Here is a 19,360-nt window from a genome sequence, read left to right as displayed (position 1 = left end):
TTCATTCGTTGTACGGGAGATGCCAGGGGGCCTATATCCAGTTGGGCCCTTCCTTCCTCCTGAGACACGGCCTATGTTGCTGCTGCAAGGTATGATATCCGTCTCTTGTCCCTGAAACCTTCCAGGAAGGCCCTGGTCTACAGTACGTAGTCCTCTGCACGCCTATACCCTTTAATTAGCTCAGCCAACAGCTTTTGGGCACCAGTTGTTGCCGGGCTGTAGTGCGTTGCCGTTATTTACGGCCGGGATTCCTATTTACCTTGTCAATTAGGATAACACTGAGAGCTTCTGGAACTAGTACCAGGTCTTCTCCACTTCAACAAACAACGAATTAGTATTTTCCCTTTTCTGGGGACTGTCCTGGAGCCTGGCTCAAATTGAATAGGCTAGAACTTAGCGGTCGCAGGATCCGACCCACTGCGGCAGAACTGCGCAATCACAGGACTGGCGACGGATCCCGAAGTAAAAGCGAGAATCCTATTACATCCTTGGCGGGTCCGCCGGCTCCTCGACCCTGCGCTTCGCGCGTGCGGTGCCCTGCCAGGACTACTTTTGGCCTTCGGCGGCTGCCGTCCACAGCACCCTGTTGAGCCCAAAGGCCCTGTAAGGAGATCGGCTCCGGCTGCGCCGCGCCACCCTGACCTGGGCTTTCCGTGCAGGTGGGTCTTCCCCCACCTGTCTGGAGTCGGGGACTGCGGCTCCGCCGTCGGTAGAGCGCCTCGGGGGAGCTCACCCCCCGCGGGCACGCCGGCCCGGGCCGCGCCGCGGCCGCCCTCGGGTCGCACCCAGCTCCGCGCTCCCGGCCGCGCGGGGGTGCTGCGGCCGGACGAGGGTCTCCCTTCAGCGCTGCCCTCGAGCCTGCGTCCGCGCTCCCGGCCCCGGCCTGGAGCACAGGGTGGGCAGGACAGACCGTGCCGCCCAAAGGGCCAGGGCCCCGGAGGTCGCTGCCGAACACCATCACTGCAGGAGTCTGTTCGGCCCTCCGTTGAATGTGGATTAAAAGCCCATCTTCCCGGTTTCTAGACCGTCGGGGATTTGACACCTCAAGTGTCTGAACTAGCGTAGTTTGAACTAATATAATGGTTAAACACACTGGGCCGTGGGGGCTGATTGGGGTTCACATCTCGGCCCAGCCTGTTTTCTTCCTCGTAAAATGGGGATAGTAATAGGACTTGCCGCACAGAACCATTGTGAGAAATGAGATTTGGACGTTAAATGAGCAGTGCTAAACGCAGCCCCTACTTTTTTAAGGGCTTTCCCCAGAAACGTGAAAATAGCTTTGACCAGCAGGTGGCAATGGTGACTATATAATATGATATGCAGCGAGTCCGTAGGTAATTGATGTTGCCTCAAGTGTTTAGAGGCCCCCTGAGAATCTTGGCTGAATTGGCAGCCTTAAACTTTCTTCAGGCTGGAGATTACATTAGAGGTTGAGTAATACTACCTGCTATTTTTGTAGATTGAGGCTAACCTGACGGTGGACTCCTTAAGCAGGTCACAACGGTCCCAAGTGTCCTCCCTCAAGTTCAGTGTCACCTTAGAAACAAAGAAAACACTTGTCTGCCACTTTGCTACTCTGTTGGGATGGCACCTTGAATATGCATTAGAATTGGGTTGGAAACCACAGAATTAAAATGGATGTTTACATTTACCCAACAAATATTATCAAGCACTTGCTATATATCAGACATTGTTCTGGCACTGGTTATTTATAATGTGATGAACAATGCAGACACAGTACAGGCTCCCCTGGACTTCACTTATTAGTGGATGAGACCAACAGTGTAAGTGTAAATAAACATAAGTTACCAAGAAGAAAAAATAATGAGTCTAATTTTCATTTGGTGGCTCACCTCTCTGAGGGGGTGAGAAGCTGAGCCCGGAAAGATGTGATAAGGGGCCAGTTATGCAGAGAATGAAAGGAAGAACATTCAAAATATAGGAAACAGAATTTACAAAAGCTCTGTGGTGGTAAAAAGCCAGGAAAAGAAAAAAAAAAAGGCGAATGTGGCTGCAGCATAGTAAGAGGGGAATGTGGCAAGAGATGAGGTTGATGGTGTAGGCTAGAGCCTTTGAGCAGGGTCATAAAAGATTTGAGTGCAATTTTAGTCTGAGTGCAATAGAAGTCATTGGAAGGTTTTAAGCATGGAATGCCAAAATCCTGTTTATGATTTTAAAAGTTCACTTCTGCTGCTATGTAGAGTTAATTGGGTGATGGTAGAGTGAAGATGACCAGTTGGAAGATTAATGCAGTATTCCAGGTGAGAGATGATGGTATTTTCAAACAGAGTGGTAGTGGTAGTGGAGATGGGGAAAAGTAAACAGATTGAGATACAATTTTGGACGTGGAATCAGGAAGACTTAATGATGAATTAGAAGGAAAAGGAGGAACCAAGGGTGATTTTCAGGTTTCCTGGTTAAGCAATTAGGTGGATAGTGGTACCATTTACTGAGATGAAGAAAACTAGAGGAAGAACAGATTTGAAGTGAGGACATAGTGGAATAGAGAATTCGGTTTGAGACTAATTTAGGTATCTTTGCTATATCAAGATGGAAATATTTGATTAGCAGTTATATGTAAGAATTTGGAAGTCAGAGGAGAGATATGTATTGGTGGTATGAATTTGGGGGTCATCAGCATATGGATGATATGTAAAGCCAAGGGAATAGATGAGGTCACTGAGAGATTATCTGATTTGATAATTATCATCACCATTAGGCCTTGGCAACCACTGTGTTTGAATATCTTTTTTGGGTTAAAGCATTAGATTTCAGTAATTGGGTAAGTGAACCATCCTTGTCAATCTACAGATGGTCATGTGTATGTCACCCTGTATTGCCCTGAAATGCCCCATTCCATGGTGGGGTGAGAGAAACAAGATCTCGTGTCTACAGCTATACCCTAGACCTGGCCCTTAAGTTTGGAGGTTTCTATTTTCAGTAGGCCAAGGGCCATGTCAATTTTCTGCCACACACAGGACAGACCATGAAGCTAAAGGAACTAGAACGGCCAGCTGTCCAAGCGTGGAGCCCAGCCAGCCAGTACCCTGTGTATCTGGCCACAGGTATGATGATTCTGTGTACTACAATCTACTGAAAGTACACAAGTCAAAGGGAGACTTACTATCCAGAATTCTTTACTGAGCTTCAGAGAAAGGTTTAGAGTCCTGGAAAGGTGGGGTTTGCTCACAGCACAAGCAAGGGGACATTAGGTGTTTGCTTTGAGCTATGCCTCAAGCCTGGACGCCTCTCTTTTCTTGTTTTCTTTGGAGTTATCATTTGAAAAAGGGTATACCCAGTCCTCTCCTGTTCTTCTACCTCTCCACTCACTAACCATTTATACCCCAAATCTGTGCATGTATTTTTGCTTATATGCTGCTTCTTCCTAACTTTTCTTGTGCCTAGGAACATCTGCCCAGCAGCTAGATGCCTCCTTTAGCACAAGTGGCACATTGGAAATCTTTGAGGTTGATTTCAGGGACCCTTCTTTGGACTTGAAGCACAAGGGAGTCCTTTCTGCCTCAAACAGGTACTATGTCTGAATTGGTGATGGGTATGTGGGGCAGATCCTGATATAGACCCTGTTGAGGAATCCTGGTGGTAATGTGTGCTTCTTGGGGTTCATGAGGAGATTCATGAGGGAACAAGTTAAGCCTGGGGTTATTTTGCAAAAGGATTTTTTAAAACCACCACTTGCACCTCTTTGGTCAGCAGCAGCAGCAGCAGTGTCAAGCAGAATCATGTGATAGAGATGCCTCATACAAACCTGGACCCATAAGTACCTGATCTCTCTCTCAGCCTAGAGATGTTGGCTCCTTCCTCCATTGGCTCTTGTGAAGATAACCTTACACAATATCTCTTTTTCTGCCAAGGGGAGGAGAACAAATGAGCATCTTCTCATTGTGGTTAGGAACTGATTGGGTACTCATGGATTTCATGGCTCTCTCAGGCTTATAGAGCTAAGTACTGGGATTCACAGAGCACATGTATACAGACCAGGGACTATGCTAGGAGCTCTGTATATCATTTATCCCTCAAAATGAGCCTGAGCCATAAATACCATTATTCCCATTTTACATAGGAGGAGACTGAAACCCTGGCAAGCTAGGATTTATATCTAGGCTTAACTCCAAAATCTACCTTATTTCTATTATTTAACTTCTCTTTTATAGGTTTAATTTAATTTTTTTTATTTTTATATTTTTTAAATATTTTATTTATTTATTCATGAGAGAGGGCAGAGCACGAGAGAGAGAGGCAGAGACACAGGCAGAGGGAGAAGCAGGCTCCATGCAGGGAGCCAGACGTGGGACTTGATCCCGGGTCTCCAGGATCACAACCTGGGCTGAAGGTGGTGCTAAACCGCTGACCCATCCCAGCTGCCCTCTTTTATAGGTTTTATAAAGATGTGGCTTAAATTCTGAAGTAGTGGCCTCCAAATTTTGATGCCACCAGGGAAAATGTGAATTTTCACTATACTCAAGTCGTATAGGCAATGTAAGTAATATACATGTGTTACTCTACTATTAAAAAATGCAATTTGTATAATTTTATAGGTTAAAAATATAAATCTTTTCCCTACAACTTTGAAAATTATCTTGCCCATCCCACTTTAGAGATTACTGGTCAAAATGCAGCTTTGTATTCTCCTGTGCATTTTTTCATCTGAGAGATTAATTAAGATATTTAGACAGAAGTATCCTCTCTTTTCTTTTCATGGTTTAGCCTAGTTATTATCCTCCCTTTCTGAAGCCCCTTTATGACTTTCTGACAGTATCCCTTATTTCAGAGTTCTTTACATCTCTGTATTTCCAGCACCTTTCCCTTTGAAGAGCAGCCACTGAAGGGTTTACCAATAATGATGAGATATTCTTAGCATCTAAGCAAGCATTTCAGAAAGGGCCCCTGAAAGGGGTGGAGCTAATTCAACTACATTTATACTTCTGGAGTTAAAGAATAGGACCAGTGGGCAAGGACTCTTGTCCTTGGCCAGCACATTAGCAGCTTCAGCACAGTAGTGGCTCCTTAGGGCAGAGTTCCTAAGAAAGAGGCAATATAATTGCTTAAGAAATCTTGAAATTGGGGCAGCCTGGGTGGCTCAGTGGTTTAGCACTGCCTTTAGTCTAGGGCATGATCCTGGAGACCTGGGATCAAGTCTCACAGACTGGGATCAAGTCCCACGTCGGGCTTCCTGCATGGAGCCTGTTTCTCCCTCTGTATCTCTGCCTCCCTCTCTCTGTGTGTCTCTCATGAGTAAATAAATGAAATCTTTACAAAAAAAAAAAAAAAAAAAAGAAATCTTGAAATTGAATCCTAAGAACCCTATGGGCAGAGATTTTTGTCTGTTTTGTTCACTGCTGTATCTCTAGCTCCTAAAACAGTGCCTGGTGTTAGATGTTTAATAAATATCTATTAAATGAATGAGTGACATTAGAAATGTCGGAATTACCAAACTGAGCATTCATATCCACCATTTTAGTTAGTTATAGTTATTCTTCAGTTAACCTTAGTTCCTTGAGAGCTTTTCAAGTGTGATGATCGGTTTGTTTTGCAGCCAGCTATGTTGAAGGAACCCTTTTTGAAATGTTGATACTCAATTCATGAATCATAAACTTCACTTCATACCCTGTTCCATCCTGCAAGGATTGGGGGCTATAACCCAAATAAATAGTACAATTAACACTATTGAGAGTATTTCATTTTTACTTTCTTTTCCACTTCTATAATTGTGTCCAAAGACCTAAGGAATTACCTTTGACCTAGACCTTGATCATTAGAGTCTTGTTGAAGAAATCATCTTGGACACCCCAGGGTCTAAGACCCCCACTTTCTTCTCAGCCTGGATTCGGTCACTTACTCAGAAATTCATATCTGAAACTATTGATCAGAGTAGGTAGAGGGCTGCCCAGTCTTTGTTCTATGCCTCCCTCTTTCTTTTCTCTGTCATCTTTTGCATGGTTTAGCAGAATGCACAGTTGTATTGGGTTGCATCCTTGACTAAAGATACATGACTGTGCAAATGGTATTCTGACACTGGTCTTCAGTTTCCTCACTTATGTTTAAAGAAGAGATTGTGTAAGATGCCTGCTGAGAACCTACTGAACTCTGAATTTAGGTCTTAGGTTCAGTCTTTCCTTCCCTTTCTTTTTTATAGCACAATCTCTCTCCCCCCCCCAAAGATTTATCTATTAGTTGAGAGAGAGAAAGGAGAGAGGAGAAAAGCAGACTCCTCATTGGGCACAGAGCCTGAAGCAGGGCTCAATCTCAGGATCCTGAGATCATGATCTGAGCCAAAATCAAGAGTTGGACGCTTACGCAGCTGAGCCACCCAGGTGCCCCCCCTTCGTTATTACATAAAAATATACTTTTCAGAATCTTTCCCCTTCCTTTTCCTGCCCTTTTCACCAGACCCATGGATTAACCACATTTGAATCCTGAAGACCCCCTTATCCTCAAGCCATGATGCATCAGAGAAATGTCATATATTTAGAAATACTTAACTGAAAGAGAACTGCTCTGAAACACTGATATGGATGTGGATAGGAGACTGTCTCAGACTATATAGGTAGATTGGAAATGCGTGGATAAATGCCACTGGATGCGTCAGAATCAGTACAGATTAGCATGCACACTGAAGCTGGCAATATTTGGTTTGTTAGATGAATCTCATGCAAGAAGAGGTTTTGGGGAGAAGAATACATGATTTGTGTGTTGACTTGTGAATTGAGGACTTAGCTGCTGTGGCTGAGTAAGATCAGAGGCCGATGTGTAATGTGCTATATTCCACCCTCTGTCTACACTGACCTAGATCTCCTTGTGGTCTCTGTAGCCTCTGTATGACCCATCCTCTCATAACATGAAGAAGGTAGGTGATCTATCTTCTAGTACCTTTATAGCAGTTCTAGCTACTTGGGGAGCATTGTGACCCCTCTTTGGCTGCCTCTGTATGGAACAGCAAGCTGAAAAAGATCATGTATTTCTCTTAGTTTTCCCATTTCCCAGTTGCCTTCTTTAGAGATTACATCAAGATCACAGAGTAGAGAAAACATGAGCTTTGTTGTTGGATAGACCTCGGTTCAGAACCCAGCACTGCCATCTAATATCCTCTTGGGCACATTATTTAGCTTCTCTGGCCCTGTTTTTCTCTGCTGTAACTTCAGGATACATAGGCATATAGTTTCTTGGTGCATACTAGGTGAGCATCAGGACAAAACTTCCCTCACAGCCATGCTTCATTCTGTAGCTTGGAGTACTGCCTGCATTGCTCTGACTTTTAAGGAAACTTGGATTCCCTCAGCTATTTTGACTTGTTTTCACTTGAGTTCACTAACATGAGGTTGGGATTTTTAAAAAGAAACCTAACTAAGCAAATAAAAGCAAAATCCCAGATAAAGAAGTACATATAGAAGCAAGGATTTACACAGCACATGTTCCTAAAAATAAAGCAGCTAAAGCTTGTCCTCAGCTGAGCTTAGCAGGGATGACCTTCTGACCTCTCAGGCCTCAGTTTACCCTCTTGAACCTTGTCTTTTTCTTTCCTGCGGAAGCATAGCCATGAGGTGGTTCTTAGGGCTGATTCTATCTTTGCGAATTTCAATGTCTTTTTTGGTCTAGGCTGGTGTCAGTCTGATGTATTTGGTACAGGGGTTCTCAACCCTGGTTGCTTATTAGAATCACCTGGGGGCTCATTAAAAATGTGGATTCTGAGAGCCTGTCTCTGGGAATTCTACTTTGCATGGCCTAGATAGGTATGTAAATAATCTGTATTTTCTTTAGGTGCCACCCATCATTCTTGATGCTCTGTGGTATCTATTGTTTCCATTTCCGTGGAAACCACTTCAGAGAATTCCCCTGTTATTCTCATGTTTTGAAAGTTCCCATTCTGTACAAACTCTTCCTTTTTTTTTTTTTTTAAGATTTTATTTATTCATGAGAAACAGAGAGAGGCAGAGACACAGGCAGAGGGAGAAGCAGGCTCCATGCAGGGAGCCCGATGCAGAACTCAATCCTGGGACTCCAGGATCACACCCTGGGCCAAAGGCAGGTGCTAAACCGCTGAGCCACCCTGGGATTCCCCTATACAAAATCTTCCTATACCTTCTCCTTAAATCCCTTCTAATTTCTGAAAATCCTATTTTCAAGCCAGAGGCCATCTTGTTTTTAAGTTTTTTTAAATGATTCAAACATAGAAAAGTAGAATAGTACAATGAATAATCATACACCTTTACTTAGATGTATCAGTTGTTAATATTTTGTTGTGTTTGTCAAAATGCTTGTGCTCTTTCTCTGCATGCACAACACTTGCGTGTACACACACACAGTTCCCTGTCCATTTGCAGAGCAGAGATGATTGACACTCTTTGAACCCATTGAATAATCATGTCCAGGTCCTTGCTTATCTTGTCCCAGCTGGTCCTGTTCTCCCCGGTGTTCTCTATCATGCCTGTTTCCTCTCCAGCTTCACCCTCACTAGTGAAATGGTTAACCATAGGACTATACTTTTTACATGCTTAGAGAAAGAAAGTTATTTTGTCATGCTCTGTGTTCTACATTTGGTCACTCTAACTGGGCTTTGTTTTCCAGCTCTTTGGTGACTCCCCCTTGAGGTTTCAGGTACCTTTATCTTTGGTCTGGATATCATATACTGTGACCATACTGAGGTTACCGCAACATCTTCTACCATCCCCATGTGAGTTTTTCTCTGGCCATACTCCTCTGGTTCCTATGAGACCTATTCAGGGATTCTCTAGCTACTCTGTTGACTTGCCTTCTGCCCACACTAACCTCTCGCCCCAGGGTAACATGGCAGCCTTTTGAGCTAATATGGCACACATTCTTCTGCCCTATTAAGATCAGTGCAACCTTAGAACACATAGCCTTTTGGACAGTAGCTTTAGAACTGCTGTTTGTATCTGCTCTGCTGTTTTATCTCAGTTGCTGACCTGGTCTCAACCAGTGCTCTTCTCTTCATTTCTAACAGGTGGTTGCTGTGCTAATGACTGGCCAAACAGGTTCCTGCACAGTCACTCCACTCCGTTTCTTGGCTGACTATTCCCAGGGTGTGGGAACATTTCATTTCAGCTAGGGATCTTATGACATCATTTGATGTGAAATCTGGCTTCTCTGTAGGGCTGTGGAAATACCCTTGGCTAGCAGCTGTGAAATAGAGGACAGATTACCTGTCCTCTATTTTGGGGACTCACATGGCTTCCCTAGGGGCTTTGCAGAAGACCCATCTTTGTCTGTAGGGGCCCAGTGTCCATCTTTTTCTTCTGTGCAAGACACTGATAGTGTCTTGTTAGAAGCATCTTCAGAAAGCCTTAAATGTTTCTCAAGAGATATGTTTATTTTTTATGCCTGTATGTTTCTAGGGCTGGCCCACTGCAGCCATATAGCAGATCCATAGGCTAGTCACATAGAAGAGACACAGGGTAGAGAGATCCTTGGGTCTTTTCTCACTTACAGCTTGAGAGGGAATAAGGGACAGTGATTGTTGGTGTAAGAAGCCTGCTTCTAGTCAGGTACAAAAGGGTTTAGATCTTCCTCTAAATAGAATACACTATTTTATGATGGTTAAGAGCTCAGGCTCTAAAAACAAGATGGGCCAGGGTGCCTGGGTGGCTCGGTAAGTTGAGTGTCTGACTCTTGACTTCAACTTAGGTTATGATCTTGGGGTTGTGAGATCAAGCCCCATGTCAGGCTGTATGCTGAATGTGAAGTCTACTTAAGATTCTCTCTCTCTCTCTCTCTCTCTCTACCCCTCCTCACCTCTAAAAAACAGAAAATAAATAATAGAAGATGAGCCAGACTTTAAACCTTTATTCTACCACTTCCTAGCTGTCAAATAGGGATAAAAATTACTAAATGTGTATTCAGAAGTTTCATAAATTCTCTGTGCCTCAGTTCCTCAATTGAAAATGGAGTTAATAATAATACTTCATAGGGTTGTTGAATATTAAATCAGCTAATATATGTGAAGCACTTCAAACAGTGCCTGACACATGGGAAGTCTTCAATTAAGTGTGAGTAGTTGTTTTTTGAGTTGTGAGGATTAAGTGAAGTAATTAGTATTTGAAATGTGTTTCTTGGGCCTAAATAGCCCTGATAGTGTTAACTTAAAAAAAAAAAAAGTATGCCTACACAACTCTGTGTCAGAGGCCTCCTGACTTCTAGTGTAACAACGATGGAATCTTTTTCAGAGAAAGGGCAGGACTAAGCAAGGAAACCTGTGTTATGTGTCTGGTAAGTGAGGGAGACAGGCAGACTCCATCTCATGGTGGGGATGCCTGCATAATGGCAGGGGCTGACAGAGATGCCTCCTCTCTGCCTACCGACATATTTCTGAGTTGGTACTGATGCCAGTTCCTCCCCTTTCTTACCTTTTACCTTACCTTTTACCTCCTCAGGTTTTACAAGCTCATCTGGGGGAGCTTTGGCAGTGGGCTTCTGGAAGGGTCCGGGGTCATTGCAGGCGGCGGGGACAATGGCATGCTTACTCTATACAATGTGACCCACATCCTGTCTTCCGGGAAGGAGCCTGTGATTGCCCAGAGACAGAAGCACACAGGGGCTGTCAGAGCCCTTGACTTTAATCCTTTCCAGGTACTACATTTCAGTTGGTTGGACATGGCCAAGCCATGGAGCAACAGATCTGAGTGGAGGCATTCACTCGTGACCTCCAGTCTATAATTCTGAGCCCTTCCCAGGCTGTTATGGGGGAGGCTTTGGAAGCCCCAGATGTAGGTCTATTTCCCCTTTCCTGCTCCTACCTTTTCATGGGGTGGTGGTATCTCCAAAGGCCTTTTCTTCATACAGGGCAATCTCCTGGCCTCAGGGGCCAGTGATTCTGAAATATTCATCTGGGATTTGAATAACCTAAATGTGCCAATGACCCCAGGATGCAAGTTACAGGTAAGGAGGCTCCCAGGGCTGCTGATTAGCGTGTGCACCTGATTTGCCCAGGAAAGTCTTAAATTCTGGAGGCAGCCAGAGCGCAGGAGATTTTGGACTTTACCACTGGAGGGCAATAAAGCTCTACAGACTAACATGTTACCAGCCAAACAATAGGAGGGCTGGAGGGGAGGGTGTGTATGTGGTGGTCTGTGGTCATTAACTGTCCTAGGCTTTCTAGAAGGAAGATGAAGAAAGGCAGTAAAAGACATTGAGAAAAGGAGTGAGAGTACTATTTATCATAGTAGAGCTTAGGCAGAGTAGAGTAGGGCCCGGGGCTCAGTGAAGTGGGCCCAAGAGGGGACACTCAGGTACATCCTTGTCCTTTTTGCGGGGTGGGTCAGTTTTGCCTCTGTATCTGGTTCTGTCATGCAGTTGGGGATCTTATGTATGTCTGTCTCTGAGTGTACCTATCTGTCAGTCTGTAACTGGCCTCATCTTTTTGCTTCCTGGTTCTTTGTCTTGTGCTTACAGTATCGTGAGGTAAGTTAAATATAAAATTTGATAGCACCTAATGCTCTAGAAATAGCAATGGCTTTTCTTTCTGCTTCATTTTCTCTGGGGTCTTATGTGTCTGTATTTTCCTCCCTTCCTCCTCCTCTATCTCTCTCTTTGTCATAGATAAGAGGGCTGTTTTAAGTCTCGATTGCATCCTCTCTGGGGCACGTTGGGATAGGAGTAAAATCCAAGGGTGCCTGCCATTCTCTTAGCTTCCACACCAGTACCCTAAAGGATCCTCTCTGGAAAATTCAACTCCCAGCTCCCTGACACTGTTTGGGTTTGGGAAGCCCCATGTCTACTCTTGGGCTTTCTGTGGGTGGTTGGGATCAGTGGAACAGCAAATGGCTCTTGGTCCAGGGGATGACAAGTTGTCCTCTACCCCCTCCCCCATTCCTGCCTCAGCAGCCTCCAGAAGACATCAAGACAGTCGCTTGGAACCCACAAGTTCAACACATTCTGTCTTCTGCTCACCCCAGCGGCAAGGCAGTTGTGTGGGATCTCAGGAAGAATGAACCCATCATCAAAGTCAGCGATCATAGCAACAGGGTGAGTTATTGGGCAGAATACAGGCTTGAGCTCTGGCTTCTTCCTCATGCCTAGTCTTTGGAGCTGCTCTTCCCCAGGCCAAGGTTCTGTTTTCAGCCGTTGCACTTGTAGATTCTACCTCTTAGCAGATTTCCAATAGAGAGTGAATGCTTAGGGAAGCTAAACAGGTGATCTGAAGGCTTCTAATGTTCCTTATTTACTCATGGTCATCACTTATCACATGGAAGAGACACAAAACCTGCCCTCAGAGGTCCTATTCCAACTGGGCAGAAAAGGTTCATAATCAGAAGAGTCAGGTTACATCACCCATTGGGGTCTGCTTTGTTCACAGATGCACAGTTCAGGGCTGGCTTGGCACCCAGACATAGCCACCCAGTTGGTGCTCTGTTCAGAAGATGATCGTTTCCCAGTGATTCAACTGTGGGATTTGCGCTTTGCCTCCTTGCCCCTGAAGGTGCTAGAGAGCCACAGCAGGTAATACCTCAAACTGTCTACATCCTTGCTGGATAATGGGGCATAATTGAGCTGGGTAGGAGGCAGTGAATGCCTCACTTTACTTACCAAACATCCTCCCTGTCTTCAGAGCCATTCCCAGTGAACACACAGTCTCCCAGTCCTAACTCTAGCCCCAACAAAGAGGAGTTCCTTGAGATCCCAAGGTTATGGAAAAGAACCTAAGATTACGTTTAATTTCCAGAAATGGGAATGTAGATAGAGGCATGAGAAATACTTGGAGTCCCCAGGCTCTGATCTAAGGATAATGTTCATTTCTTTAGGTTGTGAGATTGCTTCCTCCAGGAGTTCTCCTTAATAAGAGAACCTTGGCACCTGTCTAGCCATCTGAACAGGCTTGCCCCTGAAGCTGTAGCTCTTGGACCCATGGCAGAGAAAGCAACCCCATGCTGTTCATTCTTACTAAAGAGCTATATTGCCTTTCTTCCTTCTTGGGGACTTTGAAGAGTTGAGTCCTCACTTTCCTCCTGGGCTAAAAAGCACCCATGGGGATGGATGCTTGCCTGATTCATGCTAATTCATAGCCTCTACTCTATCGTCAGGGAAAAAGAACAGGCCATTGTGAGGGGACCTATGGGAGGCAGAGTGATACAGTGTGTAGTGCATGGGCTCTGGGATTTGACTTGGATTCTGGCTGCATGATTGCTTTTAATTTTTCAAAATCTCATTTTCCTTGTTTGTAAAATGAAATCAGACTGCCTATTTTATAGGGATGAAATTTATCCAAGATCTCTAAGGTACCCTACTTAGAGTAGGCATTCAACAAATGTTAGTTCCTCTTTCCCTTCCTTTTTAGGGGGATCTTATCTGTGTCGTGGAGCCAGGCTGATGCTGAGCTGCTGCTCAGTAGTGCCAAGGACAACCAGATCTTGTGCTGGAACCTGGGGAGCAGTGAGGTAGGCTGACCCCTCTGTGGGGGAAATAAGCTGTGTGTTCTGGGTTGCCTCACGTAGGTCAGGGCTTCCCTAATGGTCGGGTTCCCTCACAGGTAGTATATAAGCTCCCCACACAGAGCAGCTGGTGCTTTGATGTGCAGTGGTGCCCTCGGGACCCCCCAGTGTTCTCTGCTGCCTCCTTTGACGGCTGGATCAGTTTGTACTCTGTGATGGATAGGAGCTGGGAAGTCCAGCAGATGAGACATGATGACAAGGTTTGAATGGCTTGGTGGAGAATGCTATCTCTATGTTGGGGTGGGGGGTAGAGAAAGAGGAGACTGGGGATGGCCTGGAAAGAAGTGGGAACTTTTGGAAACTGGGAAGCCAGGGCCCTGGGTTGGGAGAGCTGCAACCTTTGCTCTAGTGCCCATCTTCCTGGGAGGATGTCAGTTCCTGCCATAGTACAAAAGAGGCCTCATGTTGACTAACTCTTGCTCCTGGATGTTCTCTGTGGTATTTCAGGGATACTGGACCTCCATGCTGGGACCATTACTTTGGAAGTATGAACTGTCTTATCTCCTTTTCTCCTATAGATCCATTTTGTGTCTACCCTCCACTGTAAACCTTGGATACAGTAGGCCTTCCAAGAGCCTTGGGCATCCTACCCTCACTACCAGTTCCCTAGAAAACAGGAATCAAGGCTTTGTAGGCTAGATTGGGTATCTCAAGGATTTCTTCCAGAATAAATGTTTATAGATGCAGCACCACTTTGAGTTGGTGATACAGGTGTCTTTTTGCCCTCAGATTTATTCTTCCTTCAGCAAAGGCCAGCCTCTCCCACCATTGCAGGTACCAGAGCAAGTGTCCCAAGCATCACTGATACCTCTTCTAAAAAAACCCCCCAAATGGATGAGAAGGCCAGCAGGTGTTTCATTTGCTGTAAGTGTAGTGTGTGGGTGTGTGTGTGTGTGTGGTTATGCATAAGTTTGTGAAGCCTCTCGTATGCCTAATGTATAGCTATGTTCTATAGGAGATTTATTCCTACTGCCTGTGTCTCAGATCAGGTCCCATTTTAGTGCTCAAAGTTTCTATAGCTTTTCTCTCTACCGCTTCACCTTGCTTACTGTGCCAGGCCTGTCTGAAAGGTATTGGCTGCGGGATGCCTGGATGGCTCAGGGGTTGAGCATCTGCCTTTGGCTCAGGGTGTGATCCGGGGGTCCTGGGGTCGAGTCCCGCATCGGGCTCCCTGCATGGAGTCTGCTTCTCCCTCTGCCTGTGTCTCTGCCTCTCTCATGAATAAATAAAATCTTAAAAATAAAAAATAAAAGGTATTGGTTGCTTTAGACTGCTCAGTTATAGAGAACTTCCTGTGATTCTGCCTAATTTTTCTCTAACCCTTACATGTCTGGACTGGTAGTGAGTCCAGACATGTAAGGGTTAGAATACAAAGCAGAAAAGAAAAAAATGTAGGTTCCATCTTGTCACTCCTTTGCTCAAAACCTTTGGCCTCCATCCCCCTATGGACTCCAGACCACATGTACACAGGGCTTCACTTCCTTTTCCAGTTTTTTTTTTTTTAAAGATTTATTTATTTATTTATTTATTTAGGCAGAGACACAGGCAGAGGAAGAAGCAGGCTCCATGCAGAAAGCTCGACATGGGACTTGATCCCACGTCCGACATGGGACTCGATCCCACGTCTCCAGGGTCACACCCCGGGCTGCAGGTGGCACTAAACCGCTGTGCCACCAGGGCTGCCCACCTTTCCAGTTTTTATTCCCACCTGATTCTTATGGTTCCCTAGGTTTCAGATACATATGACTCCTTTCTATTCTACAAATAACTACTCAGCTTTGCTGCTTCAGCCCATACCCTGCCCTTCACCTCTCTCCTGAGCCATTGAATCCTACTACAGACTTCTACTGTCTTAAATACCACCCCTCCACAATGCCTGTCTTTAAACCCAAATCAAATTTCACTTCAAAGATTTCTAGTCCTAGAATTATACATTCTAACTGTACTAAGGTTATTTATATATATGTGTGGAGACCCTATTAAGTAATAGATTCCTTGAAGATAGGGACCTCATTTTGTTCCTTTTCTAAAGCAGCTGCTTCTTAAGCTTTAATGCACATACAGATCACCTGAGGATCTTATTAAAATTCAAATTCTGGTTCATTCAGTCTAGGATAGGGCCCAAGACTCTGCTTTTCCTTTTTTTTTTTTTTTAAGATTTTATTCATTTATTCATGAGAGGCACATACACACACACACAGAGGCAGAGACACGGGCAGAGGGCAAAGCAGGCTCCATGCAAGGAGCCCGACGTGGGACTTGATCCTGGGACTCCAGGATTACATCCTGGGCCAAAGGCAGGCAGGCGCCAAACCACTGAGCCACCCAGGGATCCCCAAGACTCTACTTTTCCAACAAGTTCCCAGGTGATGCTCCTGCTGCTGGTCTGAGGAGTGGCAGGGCCCTAAAGCACTTAACCCAGTGCTTTAAATTCTGATTTGAATTGAAAACAGATGTATCAAAGAAGTAGTTCTTGTGTTTGGAGCCACCAGTTTTATTGTGAAGGGAAGGCTAACATTCTCAGGAGGCAGTGCAGTGAAGAATTCTGATGTTGAAAGGGGTACATTCTTTTGGTTCTTTGTTTCAAGAGGCAATTCTGTGTTTAATTTTCTGAGAAATCACCATACCATTTTCCACAGCAGCTGTACAATATTTCTAACAGCAATGCCTAAGAGTTTCATTTTCTGTATATCAGCCCCAATGCTAATTTTCTGCCTTTTTAAATTGAAGTACAGTTGACACATAATGTTACATTTAGTTTCAGGTGTACAATATATATAATGTAATGATTTGACAAGTCTATACATTATGCTATGCTCACCACAAGGGTAGCTACCATCTGTTGCCATACAAAGTTGTTACAGTACCATTGACTATATTTCTCATGCTGTGCCTCTCATCCCTGTGACTTATTCATTCCATAACTGGAAGCCTGTACCTTCCACTCTTCACCCATTTTGCCCATCCTCCTACCCCCTTCTCTGGCAACCACCAATTTGTTCTCTGTATTTATGAGTCTGTCTGGAGAGGCCTGCATTTTTTTAAAAAGATTTATTTACTTATTTGAAAGAGAGAGAGAGAGTGCGAATGCATAGGCTGGGGGGGGGGTGGGGAGAGGCTGAGGGAGAGGGGGAGAGAGAATCTCAAGTGGACTTCCCACCAAGTGCAGAGCCAACATGGAGCTCAGTTCCACAACCCTGAGATCACAACCTGAGCTGAAATCAAGAGTCAGAGCTTAACTGACTGAGCCACCCAGGTGCCCGAGGCCTGCATTCTTATCATAGCTCTGTCACTTATTAGCTGGGTAGCCTTGACCAAGTTACTAACTCAGGACTTCAGTGTTCTTATCTGTAAAACAGGGATAGTAGTACCTGCTCAGCTTATGTTAGTGAATTGGCATGAACATCAAATAGGAATATATATAAGCACTTTGTAAGACTATCAAATGCTAACAAATCAAAAGTTGAGATTGTTTTGTTTGGCACTAATCTGTAGTATAGGTTTGCGCTGTAGGAGTCAAGTGAAGAATTCCAAGTGGGAAAGTTCATTAAGGAAGAGGTCTTAGGAAGGGAAATAGTGAAGGGTTGGGGGAGTAAGCAGTAGTAGTAAACTATGGCTTCAGCCTGAAGAACTTTAAAATATACTGATACCCAGTCCCGCTCTGAGAGATTCAGATTTTATTGTCTGGAGTATAGCCTGATGATGCAGGAAAGCTCCTCAGGTGGTTTTAATGAGCATTCAAGGTGGAGAACTGATGGAATAAAGGTACTTTACTGAGCTCTGCTTGGTGACAGATGCTTTATGTAGGATCGTTAATTTGGCAAGAAGTGTGCTCGGGTGGGGGGGTGTCTTGGTGAGTGAAGGCTCAGAGGCAGGAATGAACTAGGCACTTTGGGGATGTTGGAGCAATTACATAAATGAGCAGGGAGAGAGAGGCTAGCGAGTCTGGCCCTGACTTTGGAGGCTTTTGTACGTTACAGGCAGAGGAGCTTGAGCTCTCTTCTGTGGCCTTATGAAACCATAACACACTCCTGAGCAGCAATAGGTACAGGGTGGTAGTCTAAGGCTTGGACTGGAGGATGGTTTGGAAGGAGGAAAACCCAGAAGCTAGCAGCCTATTCCAGTAACCTAGGTGTGCTAGCACTGGGAATGGGACAGAAGAGCCCTGCATGAGAGACACTGCACAAGAAGAGGTAAGACTGCTGTTTTGTAGGTGTGGGGGATATAAAGACTGTGATAATGCCAAGGCATGTAGCCAAGGTGACTGGGAGAATGGTGCTACCAGCACAGGTGAGAAGATGAGTACCGTGTGCTAGAGTTTTAAGATGATGGTGCTAAAAATGTGGAAGTGGTTTTGGTATGGAGGCACTTTTGCTACTCATTTCCTGATCCCCTTCCACCCCCAGGAGTTCTTATTGTTGATTTCCTATTCTAGGGTCAACCAATAAATAGCCTTCCCTGTGATGTGGACTTGGTGTTAATTTTGAGCTTGAAGATACAACCTTTACCTTTCTTGTTTTTCTTCAACAGTTTGGGGGGAAGCTGGTTACCTTTGGCCTCCCCAACACCCCTGCCCATCAGGTGCCACAGCCTTGCCTCCGCCTTGTCTTCATCAGTCAAGTTACCACAGAATCTGAATTCCTGAGACGATCAGCTGAGCTGCAGGAGGCCCTGGGATCAGGAAATCTCCTGAATTATTGCCAAAACAAGATAGAGCAAACGTCACTGCAAAGTGAAAAAATGCTCTGGCGATTCTTGAAGGTAGGAAGCCTGAAGGCTGGCTACTCTGAAGCATTTCCCTGGAGCCAGAAACTCCAGGAGATGGACAACCACACTGTGACCTAGGTTACAGAGGCCCTGACCTCTCAGGCTTTTTCCTATACCACACCACCCATTGGATACAGAATCTTCACCTTATACCAGTGGCTCAGAGACCTTTTGCAGTTAAGGAAGCTGAGGGGTACAAGTGACATTTGCATTTTTTTGCTTCTATTGCTGACATCCTAGATACTTTACCAAGGACAAGGTGAAGGCTTTATGTAATTCCAAAGGGCAGATAAGGTAATGGGAAGAGAGAAGAGAAGGAAAAAGAAGAAAAGAGGATTGGCTGGAAGGGGGCATCATCGTGAGAAGGCTTTGAGTTTTTTTCAGATAATCCAAGACAAGTTATTGTGATGGGACTTTAGACTTAAGTCCCAATTTACTCTGAAGCATGGATCAAGTTCCAGTACTAATGAAATTTCAAGTTGTGCATGACATTAGGAGTGCTCCACCTGTCAAAGGACTTGAGTAGATGAGAGAACTAAAGGGAGAAAGAGAAATAACCAATTAGGCAGTGGGAGGATTATTCAAAACTTTGAGATCGTAGCAAATAACGCAAAAAGGACAGAACCGGCCCCAGGGAGTCTGAGAAAAGCTTGGGGTCTATGCTTCAAACAATAGAACTTAGTGATGATAGACACCAGGAATCTGGGAAGGAGAGAGGATTTGAGAAAGATCTTCAACTGTAGAGTGAAGCTAGAAAAAAGGTGTGGGAAGATAAGAATAAGAAGTGTTACTTTTGTTGTAAGCAGGATACAGGCAACTGCTCCAGGAATGGTGGAATGAGAAAGAGAATAGAGGGCACCATCAGGAGTTGAACCTTTATTCTTTTGAGTAAAGGAGGCAGCAGTCCTTAAGGATAGAAGGAAGTCTGATTGAAAAGCTACCTAAGAGCTGTCCGTCATGATGGTCCTGAAGCTGAATGTGGCTGAACATTTCCAAAGGATGAATATGAGAGAAGGAAGGAACCCTGAGAGACTGTGAGATAGATAGTGGTCAGAATTCATGGGTCTGTGTAGGGCAAATGAAGGGCCCAGTCACCTAACCCAGATTAGGGTAGGGCTTCAGGAAGGCTTGTC

At 44.8% G+C, this 19,360-nt stretch overlaps 1 protein-coding gene across 1 annotated transcript in view; it reads left to right on the top strand.

Annotated features, from left to right (window-relative positions):
• Window positions 1-432: 432 nt before the first annotated feature.
• SEC31B (SEC31 homolog B, COPII coat complex component) overlaps window positions 433-19,360 on the top strand; it is a 31,979-nt gene continuing 13,051 nt past the window's right edge. The window contains 11 exon segments of the mRNA XM_038578529.1: window positions 433-659; window positions 2,979-3,065; window positions 3,406-3,529; window positions 10,407-10,602; window positions 10,816-10,911; window positions 11,854-11,997; window positions 12,329-12,471; window positions 13,307-13,406; window positions 13,499-13,660; window positions 14,190-14,324; window positions 17,991-18,221. Of these exon segments, the coding sequence (XP_038434457.1) occupies window positions 2,987-3,065; window positions 3,406-3,529; window positions 10,407-10,602; window positions 10,816-10,911; window positions 11,854-11,997; window positions 12,329-12,471; window positions 13,307-13,406; window positions 13,499-13,660; window positions 14,190-14,324; window positions 17,991-18,221 (1,410 nt within the window). The 5' untranslated portion in view covers window positions 433-659; window positions 2,979-2,986.

Source organism: Canis lupus, chromosome 28, assembly GCF_011100685.1.
Source record: "Canis lupus familiaris isolate Mischka breed German Shepherd chromosome 28, alternate assembly UU_Cfam_GSD_1.0, whole genome shotgun sequence".
Taxonomy (NCBI): Eukaryota; Metazoa; Chordata; class Mammalia; order Carnivora; family Canidae; genus Canis; species Canis lupus.
Note: the sequence above shows the minus strand (reverse complement) of the source record. Positions and strands in the feature narration are given on the sequence as shown.